This window comes from Ctenopharyngodon idella, chromosome 4 (assembly GCF_019924925.1).
Source record: "Ctenopharyngodon idella isolate HZGC_01 chromosome 4, HZGC01, whole genome shotgun sequence".
In the NCBI taxonomy this organism is placed as follows: Eukaryota; Metazoa; Chordata; class Actinopteri; order Cypriniformes; family Xenocyprididae; genus Ctenopharyngodon; species Ctenopharyngodon idella.
In genome coordinates this window covers 9,263,156-9,288,684 of record NC_067223.1, presented here as the reverse complement: position 1 = coordinate 9,288,684, position 25,529 = coordinate 9,263,156, and the positions used below count along the sequence as shown (strand labels likewise).

The following is a 25,529-nucleotide window of genomic DNA, read 5'->3' as shown; positions in this document are numbered from 1 at the left end:
CACATATATTAATCATTTATTAGGAAAATACAGGCTTATAATAAAAATGTAAAAGTATTGTCAAAAAAACTTACTTGAACACTGTCTCTGGTGAGGAGATGGTGAGGTAGAACATGTCAGACGACTCTGAGGAGATTCAGGATTTTCCTCCACTGAGATTAAAAATTAATTGAACTGAACATTAGGATACAGAGTCATTAGTCCTGACAGCACCTCAGATCACCAGAACAGTTTCTTCCCACAGGCTATTTCCCTCTTGAAAAATTAATTTAGTTCCATTTATTCATATTATTATTATTCACAATAATGTAAATATGTTCATTATCTGTAAATGTTTATTTTGACTATACCTATCTGTGTCTTTGCACTTTTTTTTATTCTTAAATGTTATGAAGTGTCTTGTTATATTTATGTGTGTACTGGAAGCTTCAATACCAAGGTAAATTCCTTGTGTGTGCAAGTACACTTGGCAATAAAGCTCTTTCTGAATCTTATTCTGACAACATCTCTCAGTGAAACATCATCAACGTGAAAACAATTTAAATCTCATAAATTTTAGGCTCTTTCCATCAGCTCAGTTTAGTTTTTCAGACAGAGTTTACTCACTATATTATAAACATTGTTTTTAAAGAAACATGACTATTGAGATCATCATTTAAATATATTCTCACTTGAGCAGGTGATTTTGGCCACTTCATTTTCATTACAGTCGTTCTGACCCCAGGGTGAAGATGGACACTGCCACAGATTTGAATCATGTGGTCAACATTTCACTTCATCCAGCCAGTTAGGAGCTGATTTCAGTCTTGTTGTAGAATCAGACAAAACACCAGATCTTCCACAGTTCAGCTCTTGACAGATCAGACTCGCTGTGTCTGTTTCCATCTGGTTCCAGCACACATTACCCCAGGATCCATTGTAGAAAACCTCCACATTCCCTTCACAGCCCTCAGTTAACCTGATCTCTTTAAACTCTAGATGGAGAATAATGAGAATCAACTTCAACTAAATAAATTATTGATGAGAATTGTAAAAAAAAAAAATAAAAAAAAATGTATTAAACAAAAATGCTACATATACAAAAAATATAGAAAAGGTTGTGTATTAAAACCACTGGAATCCAGGTTTTGCTAAACCAAAAATATCACCTTAAATAACTGGTTAATACAAGTCTAATTCTAACAGAATGTACACAGTGTATATTTACATAAGGTGCATAATATATTATACAAAATATTCTACTTGATTCTGCTTGGTCAATAAAAATCTTTAAAACATGATCGTCATCCATGGCAACGCTGTATATCAGACTGACATTGCAGTCATATAGTCATTGTTGAAAAATAAACCCTTTTAAGATGATACAAGACCCATCAGCTCCTGATCATCCTGGAGTTTATTTTGTAAAAATGACCAGCTGTACATTATCATTTACATAGGATATTTTGTGAAAAACAATTAAATGTATCTTTGAAAATCATTTACATTACTTTACTGTTTACCTGAGCACACGACTCCTACATCGTCCTCGTGTTGACAGTCATGTTTTCCCCAGCCTGAAGAAAAGCAGCTCCACAGGGACGTCTCATTCCCCTCACACTCCACCTCATCCAGCCATATGGGTCCAGAACCAGGACCAAACCAGGCTGTTACCTGCTGGTTACTGAGGGCCACTCCACACTGCAGCTGTCTGCACACCACATGGGCATCTTTAATATCCCAGGAGTCATCACACACTGTCCCCCATGAGCCGCTGTGAAAAACCTCCAGCCTCCCTGCACAGTCTCCCCCAGAACCCACCAGCCTGATGGACCCATGACCTGATATTCAGAGAAAGAAAAACACGTTAGTGATCACTAACAACTGAAGAATCTGCCCAGATGTTGTTCTTCTCACCAAGGCAGGTGATTGACAGCTGTTGTGTGGAGCTGCAGTTGAAAGTTTGTGGAGAGCTGCAGTTCCCCAGATGAGCTTCACTCCCAGAGCACTGGAAGCCCGTCACACACTCATGACTGTGTTCAGGACTGGATGAAGAGGAGCTGGAGAAGTTCAGCACAGAGCCACAGCCCAGCTGTCTGCAGACCACAGAGGATTCAGTGAGACTCCAGGAGTCCAGCAGAACTCTCCTCCAGACCTGATGGATGGAAACTTCCACCTCCCCCTCACACTGTCTCTCTCCAGACAACCGCACCAGACTGTCATGAATAGCCAGAGAGGAATCTGAGTGAAAGATGTGGCATTTTATTAAGAAATTGCAAGAATATGCTTTACATTAATAATACATTTGCATAATAATAAATAAATTCAGAAATAAATGACAAGGGCATTTAATCTTTCAGTCTGAAATGAACATGTGAAATACAGTACATGAAGACAACTGAAATATTGTATTTATACTATTAAGTCTTTCAGCAGCATAATATCAGTGAATCTTCCAGTAATATGAACTCACTAGAGCAGATGACTCCAACATCTCGTCTATGAGAACATTCAGCTCGACTCCATGAAGAGATGGAACATTCTGAGAGTTTTGTTTCATTCCCATCACAATCAAACACATCAGCCCAGATTTCACCACTTCCCTCTCCAAACCAGTCTGATCCCACAACAGACACAGCAATCCCACAATTCAGCTGTCTACAGAGAACACTGGCAGCTCTCATATCCCAGCATGCATCACACACTGTACCCCATTTACTGAGGAACCGAAGTTCCACTATTCCAGAACAAGAGTCTGAACCGTTTACCAGTCTGAGATCAGTGTAACAAAAGAACAGAGAGTTTAATGAAACAGTATGAAACATGGAAAATAAATGTTTTTTTGTTTTGTTTTTTTAAAACATTTGTGATTCTCAATAAGTTGTAAACTCTTGCTCCATTACCAGAACATAACAGTCCAATGTCATTCTCATGGGTACAGTTGTATTTGAGAGGTGATGTTGGACACAAAGATATATAAGATTCATCTCCTCTGCACTGAATCTCTTGTGTCCACATCTTAGCATCTCCTCTTCCAAAAGCATCTTCTCCCAGCACCTGTACAGGAGCCCCACAGCCCAGCTGTCGACACACAACCTCTGCATCCTGCTGGTCAAAGGCAGCAGCACACATTGTGTACCATGTTTTTCCATGAACCACCTCTAATCTCCCAGAGCACAAGTGAGATCCATTAACAAGCCTAGAATGTTTATGATCTGTAAGTATTACATAAAACAGTATGAAACAGACAAAAATGTTGTTATTTAGAGTGGCAATATAAAAAGTATATTTCATACAAGTTTCAGTTACTAAAACCTGAGAATGCAACCTGTGTGTCTACATCACATAAATAAATAAAAAATCAGTAACACTTTAGAATACTGTTCCATCATTAATGAATAACTACACAGGAACAAATGAGTAATGCGTTAATAACTCTAGTAAATACTATTAACTATAAGAAACTCTGATTAGTGAATTAGTAAGTAACAGAGCTCAGTTGAATGTGGTAGTTCACTATTCGATAATCAGTAACTGCTATTTTTTTCCTACTTCCCAGAGAACTCTGTATTCTAAAGTGAGAAACATGATAACTCTCTACTAACTACTGAAGTCATTGTAAGGTTTTTGTAAGGTTACTACAAAATTTTAAAGGAACTACTACTTATTTGGATCAGTATTTTAAAGTGAAGATCATGGTAACCCACTAGTAATTACTCAAGTGTTACCAAATCCATCAAAGGAATTACTATACCAAACTGTACAAAAACCTCAAAAGTCTACAATGACTTCAGTAGTTACTAGAGAGTTATCATGTTTCTCACTTTAGAATACTGATCCAAATAATTAGTAATTCCTTCTGAAGGATTTGGTAATACTTCAGTCATTACTAATGTGTTACCATGATCTTCACGTTAGAATTAATTATACATTATGCATTATTCATGTTAATTATGAACCTGTATATAGTAGTTCTCCATGAGGTATGAAATACTGATTAGCTAATAGTGAACTACCACACTCAACTACACTATTACTTACTAATTCATTAATCAGAGTTTCTTATAGTTTATAGTTAATAACTAGAGTGTTAATAATGCATTACTCTTTTGTTCCTGTGTAGTTATTCATTATAGACGGAACAGTATTCTAAAGTGTTACCAAAAAATCAATGTAACAGAAATGTGTGATATGCTACTTTTTTCATTATTAAGATAAATTCTATTTACTTATTTTTCTAACAAAACAATTAACAAGATTGAACAGAATCACCTGAGCAGATGACTCCAGCATCTTCATGATGACCACAGTTATGAACACCCCATCCTCTTGATCTACAGTTCTTCAGTGTTGACTCTGATCCAGTACAGCCCACATTATCCATCCAGATTGGTCCTGATCCTGATCCAAAGTGAGCACGACTCACAGCCTCTAGAGCCTCTCCACAGTCCATCTCTCTACACACCACTGCAGCATCATTTATATCCCAGTAATCATGACACACTGTTCCCCACTGACCATCATGATGAACCTCCACTCTGCCAGCACAGTGACTGTTACCACCAACTAACCTAACAGTCTCAGCATCTGTACATGAAAGAGAGAGAAATTTAGCCAGTAGCAGTATAACAGCCTACAATCATCTGTTGAATATTGCAAAGTTGAGGAACATTTCCATATCATGCCGAGAACATTGTATCATGGTAGAACATAATATTCTAGACAACTGAATCTGGAGAATAAACGGAGCACTCTTCTGACAAAAGGATTTGACAAATCACCTTGTTGTCATAAACTGCTTGACTGTAAATGCTTTAATAAATGATAAATATTACTGATAATTAATAGTCTATCTCAAAATCTCAATTTACATATTATAGGCCTCTATTCGGCTTCATGGTCTAATGCCTTCATAGATAAACTGCTTATTTAAACAAGTAAAATTTCACATCTTTACAGTCTATTTTGTACTTACCAGATGTTGATAGAGTGACTATAGAGGAGAGTAAAACGAGTGTCAGACATCCCTCCATCTTCTTCTGCTCGTCACACTGTTTGTTTGACTCTGTTTCTCCTTCTGCTCCCTCAAACACACTGAAGAAACTGGCTCCTGTCAGTCCCCTAAAGAGAGAGAGACTCTCACAGCTGCAAATGACACTCACTGTTACCTTATTAGACACAACAGAGGAAATCATCAAACACAATCACTGACAAATTAGAAAGCAGCATTTTTATTTTCTCCATATATATCAATAAAGTGTGAGCACTGATGAGCGGGACTCCTCCTCCAGCGTGAAGAGACACTTCACTGAGGACAGACTCGTGTCAGTCATATGTCAGCGTGGAGATAAAGTCACACTAAACTTAAAGAGATTGATAGAGAAACACTGCAGGTTATATTCAGCATCAAAGCCTGGATCTGCACACACAACATACAACACTGATGACTGATTTCTGTAAGTCTGATCACTTCAAACACTTGCAACTTAGTAGAAAACTTAGTAGAAGTATTTTTTTCATTAATTATTTGAAAAAAGTGTAACATTTTAATCTTAATGTTTCTGGATAAATTATGCATAATATTACTATTTTACTGCTTTGTTCTTTTATTCTAAAAATAAAATTTGATTACACCATAGTATAATGTTTGCTAACCAATTCAGATGAGTTTTTTATTAAATAAATTAAATATTATCTACATAAATAAGTAAACCTTAGAGAATAATAAATAACAGCAATAAACATGTTTAATGCTGCAATGCTGTATTTGTCCAGCAGATGGCAGCAAAACACCTCTTATTGAAGACTACAAGGGTCTGTTCCTGTGTTGAGCATGAAGGAGCTGTGAACATGTTTCAGGACAGAAATCAATGGGGTTTTTTTTCTCTTATAGCAACATTTATAAGTAACTTGTTTCATGTAGAGCTCATTTTCACTGCACATTAATTTTACACTTTATCTGCTGTTGTAACAGACTATAGTCTATGCACAGAGGGACAGAATGTAATCTTTAGTAAGAGTGATTTAATATCAGGTTTTTCACGGACAAACTTTAATTTGCCCTGTAATCTTGAATATTTGGCCTTTTCATATGAGTTTGATGCTTCATTCTATTAGAAGAAACATTTAGTATTACATAAAAAAACTCAATATGGATGCAGGTTTGTTCCTCGTATTAGTAAAATATATTTTCAGCATAAAAAAAAGTTTCACCAATGAACAGAATAATAAATAAAAAAAACTTTTAAGATGTGTTACAAGAATCGAGGATGCGCAGCGTCTGTCACCATAGAAACGTCCTGTTCTGACTGCGAGCTGAACAAGCTCCTCCTCCTCTGTGACCGCGCACTCTGCTCGCGCGCTCTCTCTGTTTCAATCTACCCTCTATTATAAATAAAATAGAATAGACGGTTAACGCCAATCTAGTTGCGTACACTTACTTTATTAAACACAACAAACCCGGCCTGTACTATCAGATATAAACAACATAAGACGACTGGTGTCACACTGAATACAGTCCGTGCTGCAACAACAACCATCCCAACATCCTTTCTCTTTTTTTGTTTTTTTTGTTTTTTCAAAGTAACTTTCAACCTGAAAGACAATTTGATCACTTCATGAAATGTAACTCAGAACTGTAAGACGGTATTTGTAAATGTCTTATTAATGCATTCTAATACATATTCCCTTCAATTAATCTTATAACAAAATAAAATGTCGTCTTTACTGTTTATCTTTTCCTCCCTTTTTTTTAGAACAAATATACCAACTAAATTTCCCAACTAAATTTTGGAGGTAAGTATTAGAGGGTTACTGTACATAGTCTTTAAGGTAGTGAGGTCTAATCACTTTTCTTCCAGACTTTGTAACAGAAACAACAGGAGTGTCTGTGCTTGGTTTTGAGCCTGTCACACTGTCTCTGTTCACCTCTGCAGGCTGACAAGTCTCTGTTTTCCACTACTGTGGTTCTGTCCCTCCTGAGGTGTCGGCGGTGTTCGACAGCCGTTTTGCAGTCTTTACTGCTGTTTCCGCCATCCCGTTGCTTTGTGGGTAGGCCGGTGAGGATGTCTTCTGTTTAAATTCCCACTGTCTACTGAACCTTTTGAAATCTTCTGATGTGTATTGTGGGCCGTTATCCGAGATAACAACATCTGGGATACCGTGTCTTGCGAAATGGGCTTTCAGCTTATGGATGACAGTGGTGGATCGTGTGTCAGGTAAGTAGTCCAGCTCCCAGAAATTAGAGAGGTAATCAACGGTGATCAGGTAGTTTCTGTTATCTAAAGTGAATATATCTGTCCCCACCTTAGACCATGGGTTACTTGGTAGTTTGTGAGACCACAGAGTCTCCTTCTGCTGTTTCACATCCATAGATCTGATGGCCTGGAGTCTTTCTTCTGCTATATGTACATGCTGGACCGTGTTTATGCTTTCAATCTCCATTTCTACTGAACTCTCTGATGCATGTTCAGGTAAGTATGAGCAGCTCAGCGTGTCAGCTAGCAACATGTCCTTCCCTGGGATATAATTGACTTCGATGTCATATCTCTGTAGTCTAAGTAACATTCTTTGCAGGCGTTTTGGGGTGTTCAGCAGGGGTTTTCTTGACAAGTCTGGCAGTATTTCATCTATTGTCGGCAGAAAAAAGTGGCATCTTTTCAGAGCTCTGTTGAGTGGTCTTGGATCTATGTATATCCTGAGGTTTCCTGATGGCTTCTTAACAATAACAAGACTGCTAATCCACTCTGTGCTACAGTCTACTGGTGTGATGATCCCTCTTCATTGAAGATCACTCAGCTCTGCTTTAAGTGGCGCCATCATCGCCACAGGGACCCGTCTCTTTGGCAGTTTCACTGGAGTTATTGTGGGTCTGCTTCTATTTTATACGCACCCTCCAGACATCCGTCTCCCTGGAACACATCAGCATAGTTTGTGATATTATTCATGCTCCACATTTCATCTTTCCCGGTCTCTTTGGTGACAATGCTATCCACAGCCATGATGTTTTCATACTGAACTTTCACTAGATTCATTGTACTGCCCTGCTGCCCAGTAGCAGCACTGCGGACTCCTCATCTACAACCATGAATTCTAATCGCTACAGTTTCTTGTTTCTAGGATTTCTCAGTTTAACTTTACATTTCCCCAATGGCTGCAGTGTGCTTTTATTGTACATCACCAGCACTTATTCAGTCTTTTCAATTTGTGTGGCTGGGTTTAACAGGTTGACAGGTATAATGTTACAGTAGGCTCCACAATCTAACTGAAACTTTTCCTGTTCTTTTCCCGGGAGCATGGCAGCAAAGAGTTTTGAGGGCGGCCTCTGTTTCTCCTTCATCACAGTGTTCACTGTCTGTACTGTTACACACAAGATGTCCTCATAACTTTCATCATCTGACTCAGTAATAGTATACATTGTTTTTTCTTTCTGTGCACATTATGGCAAAATGATTGTCTTTTCCACATTATTTTTTGCACTTTTTCCCATATGCAGGACATTTCTGTTTATTTCTCTCATGCATTTTCCCGCAGAACTTGCAGTTTACAGTGCTCTTTTATCTTTTCTCACAGCTTGTTTTACAGCGTGCACTTCCTCTGTCACTCGTCCTTCAATCGTTCTGTTGTTTTTCCGCGACAGCTCTGTTGTCCTGCAGATTTGCACACATTTTTTCCAAAGTCAAATCCTGCTCCCTTAAAAGTCTCTCTCTCAAAACAGAGCTGGATATGCCGCAAACAATTCTATCGCGGATCAGAGAGTCTTTGATCTGGCCGGAATTGCACGTACTGGCGAGCATTCTTAAGTCCGTTTCATATTTTGTCAATGTTCTCATTAGAGCCCTGATTTCTGACAAAATCCAGTGCACTTATTAATCTGCTTACTGTCCGATCTGGTGACGAGGTGGGGATCAGGGTCTCGCACAGCTCTCTTCCCGTCTCTCCAAAGAGATAACTGAAAACTTTCAGCTTCATGGCTTCGCCAGCGTCCGCCAAAGTAAGATCCACATGCAGCGTGAACTCTTCTTTCCACAATTTCGCCAGATTAGTTGAGTCTAGGCAAAGAGCTATTGGCAGTCTCAGTCCCAGGGCATTTTCCATCCGCGCTGCGCCTGAGCTCTCCGCTCTCTCTATCATACCCAGCCGGTGTCTTGGGTCGTGTCTACTAATCTCTGTGCTTTTACTTTTCACAAAGCACCGCTGCCACCATGTTTCATTCTATCCTCTATTATAAATAGAATAGACGGTTAACGCCAATCTAGTTGCGTACACTTAACTTTATTAAACACAACAAACCCGGCCTGTACTATCAGATATAAACAACATAAGACGACTGGTGTCACACTGAATACAGTCCGTGCTGCAACAACTGTCTGTAGAAATAGACCTGGAAGAGTAAAATGCATTTGTTTTATTGTTCAGGTAAGAGCTGTAATTCTGTATTTTAATTATAACAATTTCTCTCTAGGCTGTGAGAATTTAGTTCGCATGTAAGTTTAGTTTGAAACTTCAGTATTTCATCATGTATTTAGTTTAATGTCACAAATTACACAGAGCTCTGGCATTCAACTCTTATTTATTGTTAAACATTGAGGAGGTAAATAATAGCAGGATGTGTCAACCTTTATCTGTCTGTCAATCATGTAAAAGTTGATTTTAAATAAAATTATTAAAAACTTGATTCCCCCTCATCCAAACCTTAGTTCATCCTGTGATCAAACAGGAAATTTCAGCACAGAATGATGTGAATGATGTGTATTGACAACTTTTAATCACTTTTATGATCTAACTAAACTCTATTAATGTGAACTTAAATAAGATTAATTTAAATTACGTAAGAGTTTTTCTTGTCACAATCTTTCCTTACTTTCTCATATTGTAGGCTACTCTTTTTTATTTATAGTTAGTTACTTTAATCAGTTTCACTCACATTCTGTGAATCAGGCCTATAGTGGGTGACGAGAATTCAGTCAGTTTTAGACAGACATAAAGTTAAACTATTTAAGAGTTCAGTTAAATGTTCAGTTTTTACAGTTCTTCCCCATGGTGTCGAAAATGGTATTGAATATCGATACTTTACAAGGTAGAAACTTCTAAAAATCGTGACAACACTAGTGTAGGGCGCCACAAATTATTGAACATTTTCAAGGGTTGTCGTGACTGAAAAAAGGACGGGAAACACTGCTGTATGAAACATGAAAAGAGGATGAATTTATAGAGCAGTGCCATCTAAAGTCGCCGATGTTTAAGAGGAAATAATCTGCTTTGTTTTCTTAATTTCCCATATGTTACTTGTGAATAATCCCTGTTTAGAGACGTAATGTAATTCTCTAATGCTGTTTTATCCATGTCCAGTGAAGCACAAGAACTAATGCTGGTAGTAAATTTATGGGAAAACACGATAATTCTTCTAAAAAATATTTTGTGACATGATGAATGAATGTTATTTTTTTTATTAGGTGAAAAGCATGTTATCAAAATAAAAAAATAGCCCAAATACTAAAATACAAATACTAACATTTGTTACTGAATTTTGCACAGCATGTAACCTTTCATTTCAAAAATATTTAAAATAACATAAAAACAAAAGGCACTGAATCTTTAGTAGCAACATAAAAAAAAAAAACAGTATCTCCAGTAACTGTAATATGATTTGATGATCAGAGGCAGTGGGTGTGGTCAGTGAGTCATATGGCCCCTCCCTCTTTATTTGACTCCTCCCCCACATCATCATAGTCTGTTTTTAAAAACAAAAGAAAATTCATATTTTCATTGTTATAAATGCATCGAGATTTAGCTTAAAAGAGCAACATAATGAATAAAAATGTCACCATAACCCAACAGGTTTCTCTCATCTTCATTGCTGTTCTTCACATCATCATACTCCTCCTGATCTCCCTCTGATACACATGTGAAATAAAACCTCACATTGTGATTTTAATACAGCTTGTGTCATTGATGATGTCATTGATCTCTTTCCTACACATACCCTAATTTTATTTAAAAATAATAATAATAATAATAATAATAATAATAATAATAATAATATGTAAAATAATTTAAAGTAATTAAGGCTATCCCCAAAGGCGTAATAACTTTAACCAAATTCTCAGATGTAGATATTAATAATACAACCTTACAAAATCCTCAACTTTGTAAATTATCTTTTTTGATAGATGTTTTAATAACAATTTTATAAGAAATTCCTTTAATCCAATCCTCCATGTGAATCAAAACGTCTTAAACCTCATTGTGTATCTTGGCACAGCATTTGGACATTAACATATAAATATGTTATTTCTAATAAAGTAAAAAAAATATTCATTCATGTATCCTGTAAATGCTTCCATTTATAAATATATTCATACTGTTTGTGATAAATATACTTATACATCATTTGAAGATTTTGATCATTTGTTTTTTTATTGCCCCTTTTTTGGATTGACTTTAAAATAGATATGACAAAAAAAATTGAACAAAACTCTTAATTTAAAACCTTATTACATTTTACTTTGTTTTAAAACCTCATATTTTTCTGAAAAACAAAATTACACAATTAACCTTTTAATTATTTTGGCAAAGTTTTGCATTCATAAGACAAAAAAAACCTCAAAAGAAACCCTCATATATTACCTTTTATAATACTGATCTCACAATATACTTTGAAACCCTTTCAAACATGAGATCACTTTTTGCATTGTACTTGTCTGTGATTGAAATAAGTAAAAAAAAAGAAGAAGAAGGAGCAGAAAAGCTTGATCTCTTTCTCCTCATGACTGTCTGAGACTATTAGTGTTGTAAAGGCTCCTTTACGAGAGGGCTTTTATTTTGACATTGCACGTCTTCTTCCAGCTGAGCAGTCACGTGAGTTAAGCTGCTGCTGAACTGTTATGCTCTGTAGAGCCGATCGCTGAAAGGACATTTATTGCTGTTTATTTGTGATATTTGCTGCAGAATTACCTCAAGGTGTTAGCCACTGATCTGCAAGTAAGCCTGTTTGCCTTATTTTTGTGTTTATTGAGATCGGTATTGAGTTATTTATGTTTAATCATGCCCGCAGCTGTTGTTTCTGTTAGTCTAGCTGAATGACGCTGTTCCACATGTGATTATTTCTTCTGTTTGTGTTTGTATATCACTGTTCTGGTTTACAATGATAAGTTTGCGACGTGATTTGTTATTGTAAGCTGTTTATATCAGACGAGCGATTAAACTCTAATTATATCCGTGATTATATCCATATATGGAGTTATGTTTATCATGTTAGATGATCGCTTGTGGCTTATAATGTACAACGTGATACCGTATTTTCCTCCCTTGGACTGTATATTTCATGGAGAAATGTTATTGATGAGGATTTAATATACTTTGACTGTCTTTATGTACCAATGGACGTTTATTATTGTATATATACCGAACTCTTTTTAGTTATTCATTATCCTTTATTGTATTTCTTGTGTTCCAGACTAATGTCTCTACTGCCTGTAACTGATATCTACCTGTGAAATACCTGTACCTCTGCGGCTTATTTTTTATCAATACATCATCTAAACCTGATGACCTGTCTCCTCTTCCTTATATAAAGTTGTGCTCTGACCGGCTTCACTCATATAATTATAATTAAATCAGATCCTGACAGTCAAAAGTCTCTCTTTAACAGTTAGATTTACTCCTGATGAAGTCATGATGATTCATTAATGGTAGAAACATGTTCAATATTAGTGGATGATGATAAAATACAGTTCTGTGTGTCTCACCTGTTACACCTGGAATGTCCTGTCCATTAATGATGACATCATCATAATGCGCCGGTGTGTCCACTACATAAACATGAAGATATAAACAGAACAAATGATACATCATCATATCAGAGCTGAGCATCACTTCAGAGGTATTATGTTAAACATACACAAACAAAAAATGAATAAAAGTAAAAACACCTTTTTTAATATTAAAGTTCTGTCCACTCGTCATGACATCATCATAGCTCTCAGGTGTGTCTTCTACAAATTGAACATGAAACACACATACAAAATATAATGTATATACATTCTATATATTTTTTTTAATATATTTTAAATATTTAATCTCCTATCATATAGTATCAGAGCGACACCTGTCTCACGATCTGGTTTCAGTCCATCAGTGATGACATCATCATAGTGTCCCGGTGTGATTTCCTTCATCATCTCTTCTGCATCACAACATGTGATATATTTTCAGTGTTTTTAATATTTTGGGAAACAACATAAATGCAAAATATACTGTTGCAGTTCTTGAGACCATTCAGCTTTTTTAATCATCTGGTAATGAATGAATCATGTGATCAATTACTGACCTTTCAGATCACTGGTGACATCATCATAATATACAGTCTTGAACTCTTTTTCTAATAAGATAAAAGTTTTAGTATTGTGAACAATTGAATTATTGGTCATGTATTTCATTTAGTTTGTAAATCAAATAATTTATTTTAGTTGTTGTTTTGAATATACTTCAGCTCTCTAACCTGAGAGAAGCTCATCAGCATCTTCATACCCAGAATGCAGTTCTTCAGAGATGAGACTCCCTGTTAAAGGAGCAGAACAGTCAGAAACATGTTCATCATTACAAACAGACTGAATCCTCATTTCCTTTGGATCATAAAGAATTGTGTTACTTACAACACAACACAAATATTAAATACTTACATTTTAAAAGCATTAGAGGCAGAAATCTCATGTTTTAGAGGCCTATTAGTAAACACACATGTATCCTCACATGAACCCATTCCTCACTGCCTTCCAGAAATACACACAGGAAGAGACAAACACACACACACACACACACACACACACACACACACACACACACACACACACACACACACACACCTGCACCTACATGTACAAACATAAGAACCTCCTTATTACTCCTAAAAATACACACAGGAAGAGACACTCACTGACACACACACACACACACACACACATGCAGCTCTGTGGTTTTCTGCAGGAGGTTTAACAGGACTAATAATAGATGAACATCAAGTGTCTGACAGACTCTCTTATTAATTAATCATATTAAATAAGATTTACGGCTCATGTCTCACCCCTCTGAGTGAAGTGATTGTGTCTGTGATGAATCTCCTCATAAACGGCCTCAGTCGTGCTCCTGTGTCTCCTCTTAGAGAGAGCTGTGAGTGTAGACAGACAAACCTGCTGTCAGTTCACAACACATGACTGATCACACACTGAATAAGACACAATATGACAGTCTCTGGATCTCTCCTACCTCTCCTCATCACTCTGTTCTGCTGAATCAGTATAAGCAGTGGCACTAAGAGCAGTAAGAGCACAACTCCCAGTACAATCACAAGCACAGAGAGAGACGCTGCTGGAGGAGTTTGTGGAGGAGAGACTGATGTTGAGCTCACTGTCTGAGAAACTGGAGGAGAAGATGATGTTGATGTGGCAGGAGTAGTGGACACTGACAAATCTGTTGAAAAAGACAAACATATTCAAAATCAAAGCAAATAATTGATTTAACATTCCTTAATGTTTTGCTGTGACCTGCACAGGTGAGTCCAGCGTGCTCTTTGTTGGAGCAGTCAGTGTGGTTCTTCAGGGAGAGAGGACAGTCCCACAGGTGAATCTCATTCCCTCTGCACTCGACTCCGTTCAGCCACACAACACCTTCACCAACATCAGAGGTTGAATTCCCATCAGCCCTCAGTGCTGCTCCACAACCCAGCTGCCTGCAGACCACCTGAGCATCGCTGATGTCCCACAGATCATCACAGACTGAGCCCCACACAGCGTTATGATACACCTCCAGCCTCCCAGAGCACCGGCCCTCCCCTCCACTCAGTCTGAGAGGAACATGCACTAAATCACACACATCAACATCACTGACCAGCTTCAGCACATTTACAACAAAACACACAGAAACTGAACAAAGATGGCTTTAAATGTATAATTACATTTATGAATTTGATTACGATTTTAAATGCAAATAAATTCTTGTTTAAATGCACATATATTAATCATTTATTAGGAAAATACAGGCTTATAATAAAAAAAGTATTGTCAAAAAAACTTACTTGAACACTGTCTCTGGTGAGGAGATGGTGAGGTAGAACATGTCAGACGACTCTGAGGAGATTCAGGATTTTTCTTCACTGAGATTAAAAATTAATTGAACTGAACATTAGGATACAGAGTCATTAGTCCTGACAGCACCTCAGATCACTAGAACAGTTTCTTCCCACAGTCTGTTTCTCTTTTGAAATGTTTAGTGCAATATCTTTGTAAATTAATTTAGTTCTATTTATTCATATTATTATTCACAATACTGTAAATATTTTCATTATCTGTAAATGTTTATTTTGACTAAACCTATCTGTGTCTTTACACTATTTTTTATTCTTAAGTGTTATGAAGTGTCTTGTTATATTTATATGTGTGTACTGGAAGCTTCAATACTAAGGTAAATTACTTGTGTGTGCAAGTACACTTGGCAATAAAGCTCTTTCTGAATCTGATTCTGACAACATCTCTCAGTGAAACATCCTCAGTGTGAAAACAATTTAAATTCCATAAATTTTAGGCTCTTTCCATCAGTTTAGTTTTTCAGAAAGAGTTTACTCACCACATGAACATTGTTTTTAAAGAAACTTGACTATTGAGATCATCATTTAAATATAATCTCACTTGAGCAGATGATTTTGGCCACTTCATCTTCATTACAGTCGTTCTGTCCCCAGGGTGAAGATGGACACTGCCACAGATTTGAATCATGTGTTCGACATTTCACTTCATCCAGCCAGTTTGGAGCTGATTTCACTCTTGGTGTAGATTCAGACAAAGCACCAGATCTTCCACAGTTCAGCTCTTGACAGATCAGACTCGCTGTGTCTGTTTCCATCTGGTTCCAGCACACATTACCCCAGGATCCATTGTAGAAAACCTCCACATTCCCTTCACAGCCCTCAGTTAACCTGATCTCTTTAAACTCTAGATAGAGAAGGATGAGAATCAACTTCAACTAAATAAGTTATTGATGAGAATTGTAAAAAAAAAAAAAAAAAAAATCATTAAACAAAAATGCTACATATTGTCACGAATGTGGCTCCCTCGCCTCCTCCTCCGCACCACCGGAGGGAGCCATCACCCGAATATTGACTGTTCCCATTCGGACTACGTTTCCCATAGGCCCTCATTCCTGGGACTGATTGCGCACACACCTGCACCCCATCACGCTCACACTATTTAAGCCGCGCACACACACACACTCACCGCGAAGTCTTGATTTGCCCCGGTGATCATTTCTGAGCGTTTTCCTGTGGATTGTTTATTCTGTTACTGTTGGACTGTTTACCCGTTGTGATTCTCTGCTGCCTGCCCTGAACTGCGCCTGTTTACTGGACTGTGTTTGCTTGCCGCCTGCCCTGATCTCTGCCTGTGACCCGTTACTGTTTGTCTGCCGCCTGCCTCGACCATTGCCTGTTCCTGTGTATGTCTTTGCCTTTGCCCCTGTCTGCCTTGGTGTTTAATTAAAGCTGCAAATGGATCCCCATTCTGCCGACCCATCATTACAGAAGACTTCGCCAAACAGCGATCCAGCAGCAATCATGCAGATCTCCACCGAGCTGTCCGCCCAGGCCAACCAGCTCGCGGTACACCAACACCAACTGAATCGTTTGACTTCACTTACCGAGGAGCTGGTGAGAACTCTACAGAGTCTTCGATTCGACGCCACCGAGGCCGCCACGCCGCCGCCAGCAGCTCCCGCCAGCCAGGCCTTCACGGCCGTTCCCGCCGTAAATCCACGCCTCGCACTCCCGGAGAAGTTTGATGGAACCCCCGCGAGATGTAAGGGATTTCTTCTACAATGCTCGCTGTTCATCAACCAACAACCCACTCTCTATCCCACCGAGTCCAGTCGGATTTCCTTGGTCTGCTCTCTGTTGACGGGACGAGCGCTGGATTGGGCCACGGCTGTATGGAGAGAGGATGGATCTGTATTTCCCACCTTCTCGGCTTTCCTGCAAAACTTCAAAGAGGTCTTCAACCATCCTGAGGGAGGCAAGAGCGCGGGAGATCAACTGCTGTCGCTGTCTCAAGGTAACAACACAGCCGCCGAATACGCTCTCAGCTTCCGAACCCTCGCCGCACAAACAAACTGGGTCGAAGACACGCTGAAACTGCTGTTTCGCAAGGGACTGTCATTAGAGCTTCAAGCCGAGCTCGCGTGTCGCGACGAGGGAAAATCACTCAACAACTTCATTGAACTGGCTATTCACATCGATAATCTCCTCCGGTCTCGACGCTCAGCCCGTCTGCCCACTCTGACCTCTCCGACGTCTGAACCCATGCAACTCGGATACACCCCGCTTCGTCCAGAGGAGAGGGAGAGGAGACGACAGCTTCATTTGTGTTTGTATTGCGGCCAAGCAGGCCACGTCAAGATCAACTGCCCCATCCGACCCAGTCCATCCAACCCGAAAGCGGTGAGTCCTCCACTCTCCACCGACTATCCCTTCAACTGCCTCAAAATACCCATTCAAGTCACAGTGAATAACCTATGCGTAACTACGCACGCACTTTTGGACTCTGGGGCTGCGGGTAACTTCATGTCAGACACATTCATCCGTGAACACAACATCACATTAACAGACTGCAATTCTCCATTGGCAGTGGAGGCGCTAGATGGGAGACCAATCGGAGGAGGAAGGATAGCGCACATCACCGCTGAACTCACACTGCAAGTGGGAGTACTTCACCAAGAACGCATCCGATTTTACGTCATTCACTCACCCAACAATCCAGTTATCCTTGGTCTTCCATGGCTCAGAACTCATAACCCGCTCATCTCCTGGAAAGAGGGCCAGATCGTTCAGTGGGACGCCATCTGTCACGAGCGCTGTCTGAAACAGATCACACCCATACCAGTCCAGGCCGTCTCAATTCGCGAGCCCAACCATGACGAGGCCGACATTCCCGCTGAGTATGCCGATCTGGCGGTTGCTTTCAGCAAAAGTTACCTCCTCACCGTTCCAGTGACTGCGCCATCGATCTGCTTCCAGGTACCACGCCCCCCAAGGGCAGAATATTTCCCCTGTCTCAACCAGAATCGGCAGCTATGAAAGCATACATTGAGGAAGAACTGGCCAAGGGGTTCATCCGACCCTCGACATCTCCGGCAGCATCTGGCTTTTTCTTCGTTAAAAAGAAGGACGGCAGTCTTCGACCCTGCATAGACTACCGTGGACTGAATGATATCACAGTTAAGTTTCGTTACCCTCTGCCATTGGTCCCCGCAGCCCTGGAACAGCTAAGGCAAGCCAAGCACTTCACTAAACTAGACCTCCGGTGCGCTTACAACCTGATTCGCATCCGAGAGGGTGACGAGTGGAAGACGGCCTTCTCCACTGCCACCGGCCACTATGAAACCCTTGTCATGCCGTTCGGGCTGTCCAACAGTCCTTCCGTCTTCCAATCATTCATCAATGACGTCTTTCGGGATATGCTTAATCGCTGGGTCATCGTCTACATCGCCGACATCCTCATATACTCCAAAACCTTCGAAGAACACGTCCAACATGTCCGGGCTGTTCTGCAGCGACTCATCCAGCACAAATTGTATGCCAAAGCGGAGAAGTGTGAGTTCCATCATACTTCTACTTCATTTCTGGGGTATGTCATCAGTCAGGAGGGGGTGGCGATGGACGACGGCAAAGTGAGGGCGGTGCTGGAGTGGCCGCAACCACGCACGTTGAAAGAACTGCAACGATTCCTGGGGTTCGCCAACTTCTACAGGCGATTCATTCGAAACTTCAGTGGCATTGCGGCGCCTCTAACCTCCATGACTAAGCGACAATCCACACGCCTCTCCTGGACCCACGAAGCAGTGCACGCTTTCCAAGCTCTGAAGGAGCGGTTCACCTCTGCACCCATTCTCCGCCACCCAGACCCAGAGCTCCCATTCGTGGTCGAGGTCGACGCCTCCAGCACGGGCATCGGGGCTATACTCTCACAGCGCCAAGGTAATCCAGCAAAAATGTACCCATGTGCGTTCTACTCCAGAAAGCTGTCGGCAGCAGAGCGCAATTATGATGTAGGCAACCGGGAGCTTCTGGCTATGAAAGCGGCGTTGGAGGAGTGGCGCCACTGGCTGGAGGGAGCACAACATCCATTCACCATACTCACAGATCACAAAAACCTGGAATACCTCCGATCTGCCAAGCGTCTGAACCCTCGGCAGGCAAGATGGGCCATGTTTTTCACCCGATTCCAGTTCACAGTAACTTACAGACCCGGTTCAAAGAACGCTAAGGCAGATGCATTATCTCGCCAGGCAGAGGTGGTGGAGCAGACGGAGAGTGAGGAGAGCATTATCCCTGCCAAACTGTTACTCGCCCCAGTCCAGTGGGACATCATGACCGAAATCTCACAGGCCAACGAACACACTGCACCACCACCAACCAGTCCACCTAACCGCACTTTTGTCCCTGTGCACCTCCGTAATAAACTGCTCCATCAAGTTCACGATTTCCCCAGCTCAGGCCATCCAGGCATTACCGCCACCTTACATCTGTTACAGAACCGGTTCTGGTGGGACACCATGGTAGCAGACACCACCCAATTCATCAACCAGTGCGCAGACTGTCAAACTTCCAAAACTCCACACCAAGCCCCAGCAGGGCTTTTACAACCGCTGCCCATACCACAACGCCCCTGGTCCCACATAGCCATCGACTTCGTCACTGACCTCCCTGAATCCCGTGGCCACACCATGATCCTCACAGTAATCGACCGTTTCTCCAAGGCATGCCGACTCATACCACTGCCCAAGCTCCCCACGGCATTCGAGACAGCAGAGACCCTATGCAACTTCGTCTTCCGTTTCTACGGTCTGCCAGAGGACATCGTGTCTGACAGGGGTCCACAGTTCACGTCCCGGGTATGGACAGCCTTCTTCAAACAGCTAAACATCAACGTCAGCCTCACCTCAGGATACCATCCAGAATCCAACGGTCAGACCGAACGCATGAATCAAGAACTCACCAGATTCTTACACACATACTGTCAGCAGAATCAATCAGAGTGGAGCCGCTATCTATTGTGGGCCGAGTATGCTCAAAACTCTCTGCGGAAACCTGCCACTGGTGTTACACCCTTCCAGTGCGTCTTGGGCTTTCAACCGCCTCTCTTCCCCTGGTCCGGGGAGCCGTCCAACCTGCCATCGGTGACCGAGTGGTTGCAGTGAAGCGAGGAGACCTGGGACCTAGCCCATCATCACCTTCAACGTGCTGTGAGGAGACAAGAAATACAGGCCAATCGACATCGTCGCCCCAACCCTGAATACGCCGTGGGGCAGTGGGTCTGGCTTTCAACAAGGGACCTGCGCCTAAGACTCCCATGCAAAAAGCTCAGTCCCAGGTTTGTAGGGCCTTTTCAAATTACTAAACAAATTACCCCTGTATCATTTCGTCTTGACTTACCTGCTAACTACCGTGTTTCTCCCACTTTCCATGTGTCGCTGCTGAAACCCTCTGGTGGTCCAAGAGGAGAGCCGGAGGGAGCCGAGGCCCACGACCCCCCACCCTTGATGATCGAAGGCGAGGAAGCCTATCAGGTTCGAGAGTTACTCGATTCCCGGCGCCGGGGTAGAAAACTACAATACCTAGTCGACTGGGAGGGGTACGGCCCGGAGGAGCGATCCTGGGTCAATGCGGATGACATCCTGGACCCATCACTCGTGGACGAGTTTCATCGAGCGCATCCGGAGAGACCGGCCCCTCGACCACGTGGTAGACCCCGGCGCCCGCTTCCCCGCGTCTGGAGCCGCTCGCGGGGGGGGGGGGGGGGGGGGGGGGGCTCTGTCACGAATGTGGCTCCCTCGCCTCCTCCTCCGCACCACCGGAGGGAGCCATCACCCGAATATTGACTGTTCCCATTCGGACTACGTTTCCCATAGGCCCTCATTCCTGGGACTGATTGCGCACACACCTGCACCCCATCACGCTCACACTATTTAAGCCGCGCACACACACACACTCACCGCGAAGTCTTGATTTGCCCCGGTGATCATTTCTGAGCGTTTTCCTGTGGATTGTTTATTCTGTTACTGTTGGACTGTTTACCCGTTGTGATTCTCTGCTGCCTGCCCTGAACTGCGCCTGTTTACTGGACTGTGTTTGCTTGCCGCCTGCCCTGATCTCTGCCTGTGACCCGTTACTGTTTGTCTGCCGCCTGCCTCGACCATTGCCTGTTCCTGTGTATGTCTTTGCATTTGCCCCTGTCTGCCTTGGTGTTTAATCTAATAAAGCTGCAAATGGATCCCCATTCTGCCGACCCATCATTACACATATACAAAAAATATAGAAAAGGTTGTGTATTAAAACCACTGGAATCCAGGTTTTGCTAAACCAAAAATATCACCTAAAATAATTGGTTAAGACAAGTCTAATGCATGCTGCAAGCACTGATAGCATGTACACAGTGTATATTTACATAAGATGCATAATATATTATACTAAATATTCTACTTGATTCTGCTTGGTCAATAAAAATATTTAAAAAATGATCGTCATCCATGGCAACGCTGTATATCAGACTGACATTGCAGTCATATAGTCATTGTTGAAAAATAAACCCTTTTAAGATGATACAAGACCCATCAGCTCCTGATCATCCTGGAGTTTATTTTGTAAAAATTACCAGCTGTACATTATCATTTACACAGAATATTTTGTGAAAAACAATTAAATGTATCTTTGCAAATCATTTACATTACTTTACTGTTTACCTGAGCACACAACTCCTACATCCTCCTTGTGTAGACAATCGTGTTTTCCCCAGTCTGGAGAAGAGCAGCTCCACAGGGACGTCTCATTCCCCTCACATTCCACCTCATCCAGCCATATGGGTCCAGAACCAGGACCAAACCAGGCTGGTACCTGCTGGTTACTGAGGGCCACTCCACACTGCAGCTGTCTGCACACCACATGGGCATCTTTAATATCCCAGGAGTCCTCACACACTGTCCCCCATGAGCCGCTGTGAAAAACCTCCAGCCTCCCTGCACAGTCTCCCCCAGAACCCACCAGCCTGATGGACCCGCGACCTGATATTCAGAGAAAGTAAAACACATTAGTGATCACTAACAACTGAAGAATCTGCCCAGATGTTGCTCTTCTCACCAAGGCAGGTGATTGACAGCTGTTGTGTGGAGCTGCAGTTGAGAGTTTGTGGAGAGCTGCAGTTCCCCAGATGAGCTTCACTCCCAGAGCACTGGAAGCCCGTCACACACTCATGACTGTGTTCAGGACTGGATGAAGAGGAACTGGAGAAGTTCAGCACAGAGCCACAGCCCAGCTGTCTGCAGACCACAGAGGATTCAGTGAGACTCCAGGAGTCCAGCAGAACTCTCCTCCAGACCTGATGGATGGAAACTTCCACCTCCCCCTCACACTGTCTCTCTCCAGACAACCGCACCAGACCGTCATGAACAGCCAGAGAGGAATCTGAGTGAAAGATGTGGCATTTTATTAAGAAATTGCAAGAATATGCTTTACATTAATAATACATGTGCATAATAATAAATAAATTCAGAAATAAATGACAAGGGCATTTAATCTTTCAGTCTAAAATGAACATGTGAAATACAGTACATGAAGACAACTGAAATATTGTATTTATACTATTAAGTCTTTCAGCAGCACAATATCAGTGAATCTTCCAGTAATATGAACTCACTAGAGCAGATGACTCCAACATCTCGTCTATGAGAACATTCAGCTCGACTCCATGAAGAGATGGAACATTCTGAGAGTTTTGTTTCATTCCCGTCACAATCAAACACATCAGCCCAGATTTCACCACTTCCCTCTCCAAACCAGTCTGATCCCACAACAGACACAGCAATCCCACAATTCAGCTGTCTACAGAGGACACTGGCAGCTCTCATATCCCAGCATGCATCACACACTGTGCCCCATTTACTGAAGTACTGACGTTCAACTCGACCAGAACAAGAGTCTGAACCGTTTACCAGTCTGAGATCAGTGTAACCTGGACAAAGAACAGAGAGTTTAATGAAACAGTATGAAACATGGAAAATAAATGTTTTTTTTTTTTGTTTTTTTTTTGTTTTTTAAACCATTTGTGATTCTCAATAAGTTGTAAACTACTGCTCCATTACCAGAACATAACAGTCCAATGTCATTCTCATGGGTACAGTTGTATTTGAGAGGTGATGTTGGACACAAAGATATATACGATTCATCTCCTCTGCACTGAATCTCTTGTGTCCACATCTGAGCGTCTCCTCTTCCAAAAGCATCTTCTCCCAGCACCTGTACAGGAGCCCCACAGCCCAGCTGTCGACACACAACCTCTGCATCCTGCTGGTCAAAGGCAGCAGCACACATTGTGTACCATGTTTTTCCATGAACTACCTCTAATCTCCCAGAGCACAAGTGAGATCCATTAACAAGCCTAAAATGTTTATGATCTGTAAGTATTTCATAAAACAGTATGAAACAGACAAAAATGTTGTTATTTAGAGTGGCAATATAAAAAGTATATTTCATACAAGTTTCAGTTACTAAAACCTGAGAATGCAACCTGTGTGTCTACATCACATAAATAAATAAAAAATCAGTAACACTTCAGAATACTGTTCCATCATTAATGAATAACTACACAGGAACAAATGAGTAATGCGTTAATAACTCTAGTAAATACTATTAACTATAAGAAACTCTGATTAGTGAATTAGTAAGTAACAGAGCTCAGTTGAATGTGGTAGTTCACTATTAGCTAATCAGTAACTGCTATTTTTTTCCTACTTCCCAGAGAACTCTGTATTCTAAAGTTAGAAACATGATAACTCTCTAGTAACTACTGAAGTCATTGTAAGGTTTTTGTAAGGTTACTACAAAATTTTAAAGGAACTACTACTTATTTGGATCAGTATTTTAAAGTGAAGATTATGGTAACCCACTAGTAATTACTCAAGTGTTACCAAATCCATCAAAAGGAATTACTATACCAAACTGTACAAAAACGTCAAAAGTTTACAATGACTTCAGTAGTTACTAGAGAGTTATCATGTTTCTCACTTCAGAATACTGATCCAAATAATTAGTAATTCCTTCTGAAAGATTTGGTAATACTTCAGTCATTACTAATGTGTTACCATGATCTTCACGTTAGAATTAATTATACATTATGCATTATTCATGTTAATTATGAACCTGTATATAGTAGTTCTCCATGAGGTATGAAATACTGATTAGCTAATAGTGAACTACCACACTCAACTACACTATTACTTACTAATTCCTTAATCAGAGTTTCTTATAGTTAATAGTAGTAACTAGAGTGTTAATAATGCGTTACTCTTTTGTTCCTGTGTAGTTATTCATTATAGATGGAACAGTACTCTAAAGTGTTACCAAAAAATCAATGTAACAGAAATGTGTGATATGCTACTTTTTTCATTATTAAGATAAATTCTATTTACTTCTTTTTCTAACAAAACAATTAACAAGATTGAACAGAATCACCTGAGCAGATGACTCCAGCATCTTGATGATGACCACAGCGATGTTTACCCCATCCTAATGATCTACAGTTCTTCAGTGCTGACTCTGATCCACTACAGCGCACATAATCCATCCAGATTGGTCCTGATCCTGATCCAAAGTGAGCACGACTCACAGCCTCTACAGCCTTTCCACATCTCAGCTCACTACACACCACTGCAGCATCATTTATATCCCAGTTCCTATCACACACTGTTCCCCACTGACCATCATGATGAACCTCCACTCTGCCAGCACAGGGACTGTTACCATCTACCAACCTAACAGTCTCAGCATCTGTACATGAAAGAGAGAGAAATTTAGCCAGTAGCAGTAGAACAGCCTACAATCATTTGTTGAATATTGCAAAGTTGAGGAACATTTCCATATCATGCCGAGAACATGGTACTCTAGAACATAATATTCTAGACAATTGAAGCTGGAGAATAAACTGAGCACTCTTCTGACAAAAGGATTTGACAAATCATCTTGTTGTCATTAAACTGCTTGACTGTAAATGCTTTAATAAATGATAAAATATTACTGATAATTAATAGTCTATCTCAAAATCTCAATTTACATATTATAGGCCTCTATTCGGCTTCATGGTCTAATGCCATCATAGATGAACTGCTTATTCTAACACATACAATTTACATATTTACAGTCTGTTTTGTACTTACCAGATGTTGTTAGAGTGACTATAGAGGAGAGTAAAACGAGTGTCAGACATCCCTCCATCTTCTTCTGCTCGTCACACTGTTTGTTTGACTCTGTTTCTCCTTCTGCTCCCTCAAACACACTGAAGAAACTGGCTCCTGTCAGTCCCCTAAAGAGAGAGAGACTCTCACAGCTGCCAATGACACTCACTGTTACCTTATTAGACACAACAGAGGAAATCATCAAACACAATCACTGACAAATCAGAAAGCAGCATTTTTATTTTCTCCATATATATCAATAAAGTGTGAGCGCTGATGAGCGG

The 25,529-nt window shown here is 40.7% G+C and overlaps 2 protein-coding genes across 5 annotated transcripts in view; one reads left to right on the top strand and one right to left on the bottom strand.

Moving 5' to 3' along the window:
- The window catches only part of LOC127510407 (thyroid transcription factor 1-associated protein 26 homolog), a 134,907-nt gene extending 122,379 nt beyond the window's left edge, over positions 1 to 12,528 (top strand). The window contains exons 5-6 of one of the 2 annotated variants that reach the window (XM_051889906.1): positions 10,819 to 11,961; positions 12,437 to 12,528. The gene's annotated coding sequence lies outside the window, so the exon portion shown is untranslated. Of the gene's footprint in view, positions 1 to 10,818 lie in introns of both variants that reach the window. The other variant, XM_051889905.1, reaches the window with a different exon arrangement.
- Positions 1 to 14,056, bottom strand: part of LOC127510399 (uncharacterized) — a 42,510-nt gene extending 28,454 nt beyond the window's left edge. For all 3 annotated transcript variants that reach the window (XM_051889895.1, XM_051889896.1, XM_051889897.1), the window contains exon 1: positions 13,481 to 14,056. In XM_051889895.1, coding sequence (XP_051745855.1) covers positions 13,481 to 13,601 — 121 coding nt within the window. In that variant the 5' untranslated portion in view covers positions 13,602 to 14,056. The remainder of the gene's footprint in view (positions 1 to 13,480) is intronic.
- Positions 14,057 to 25,529: the final 11,473 nt, after the last annotated feature.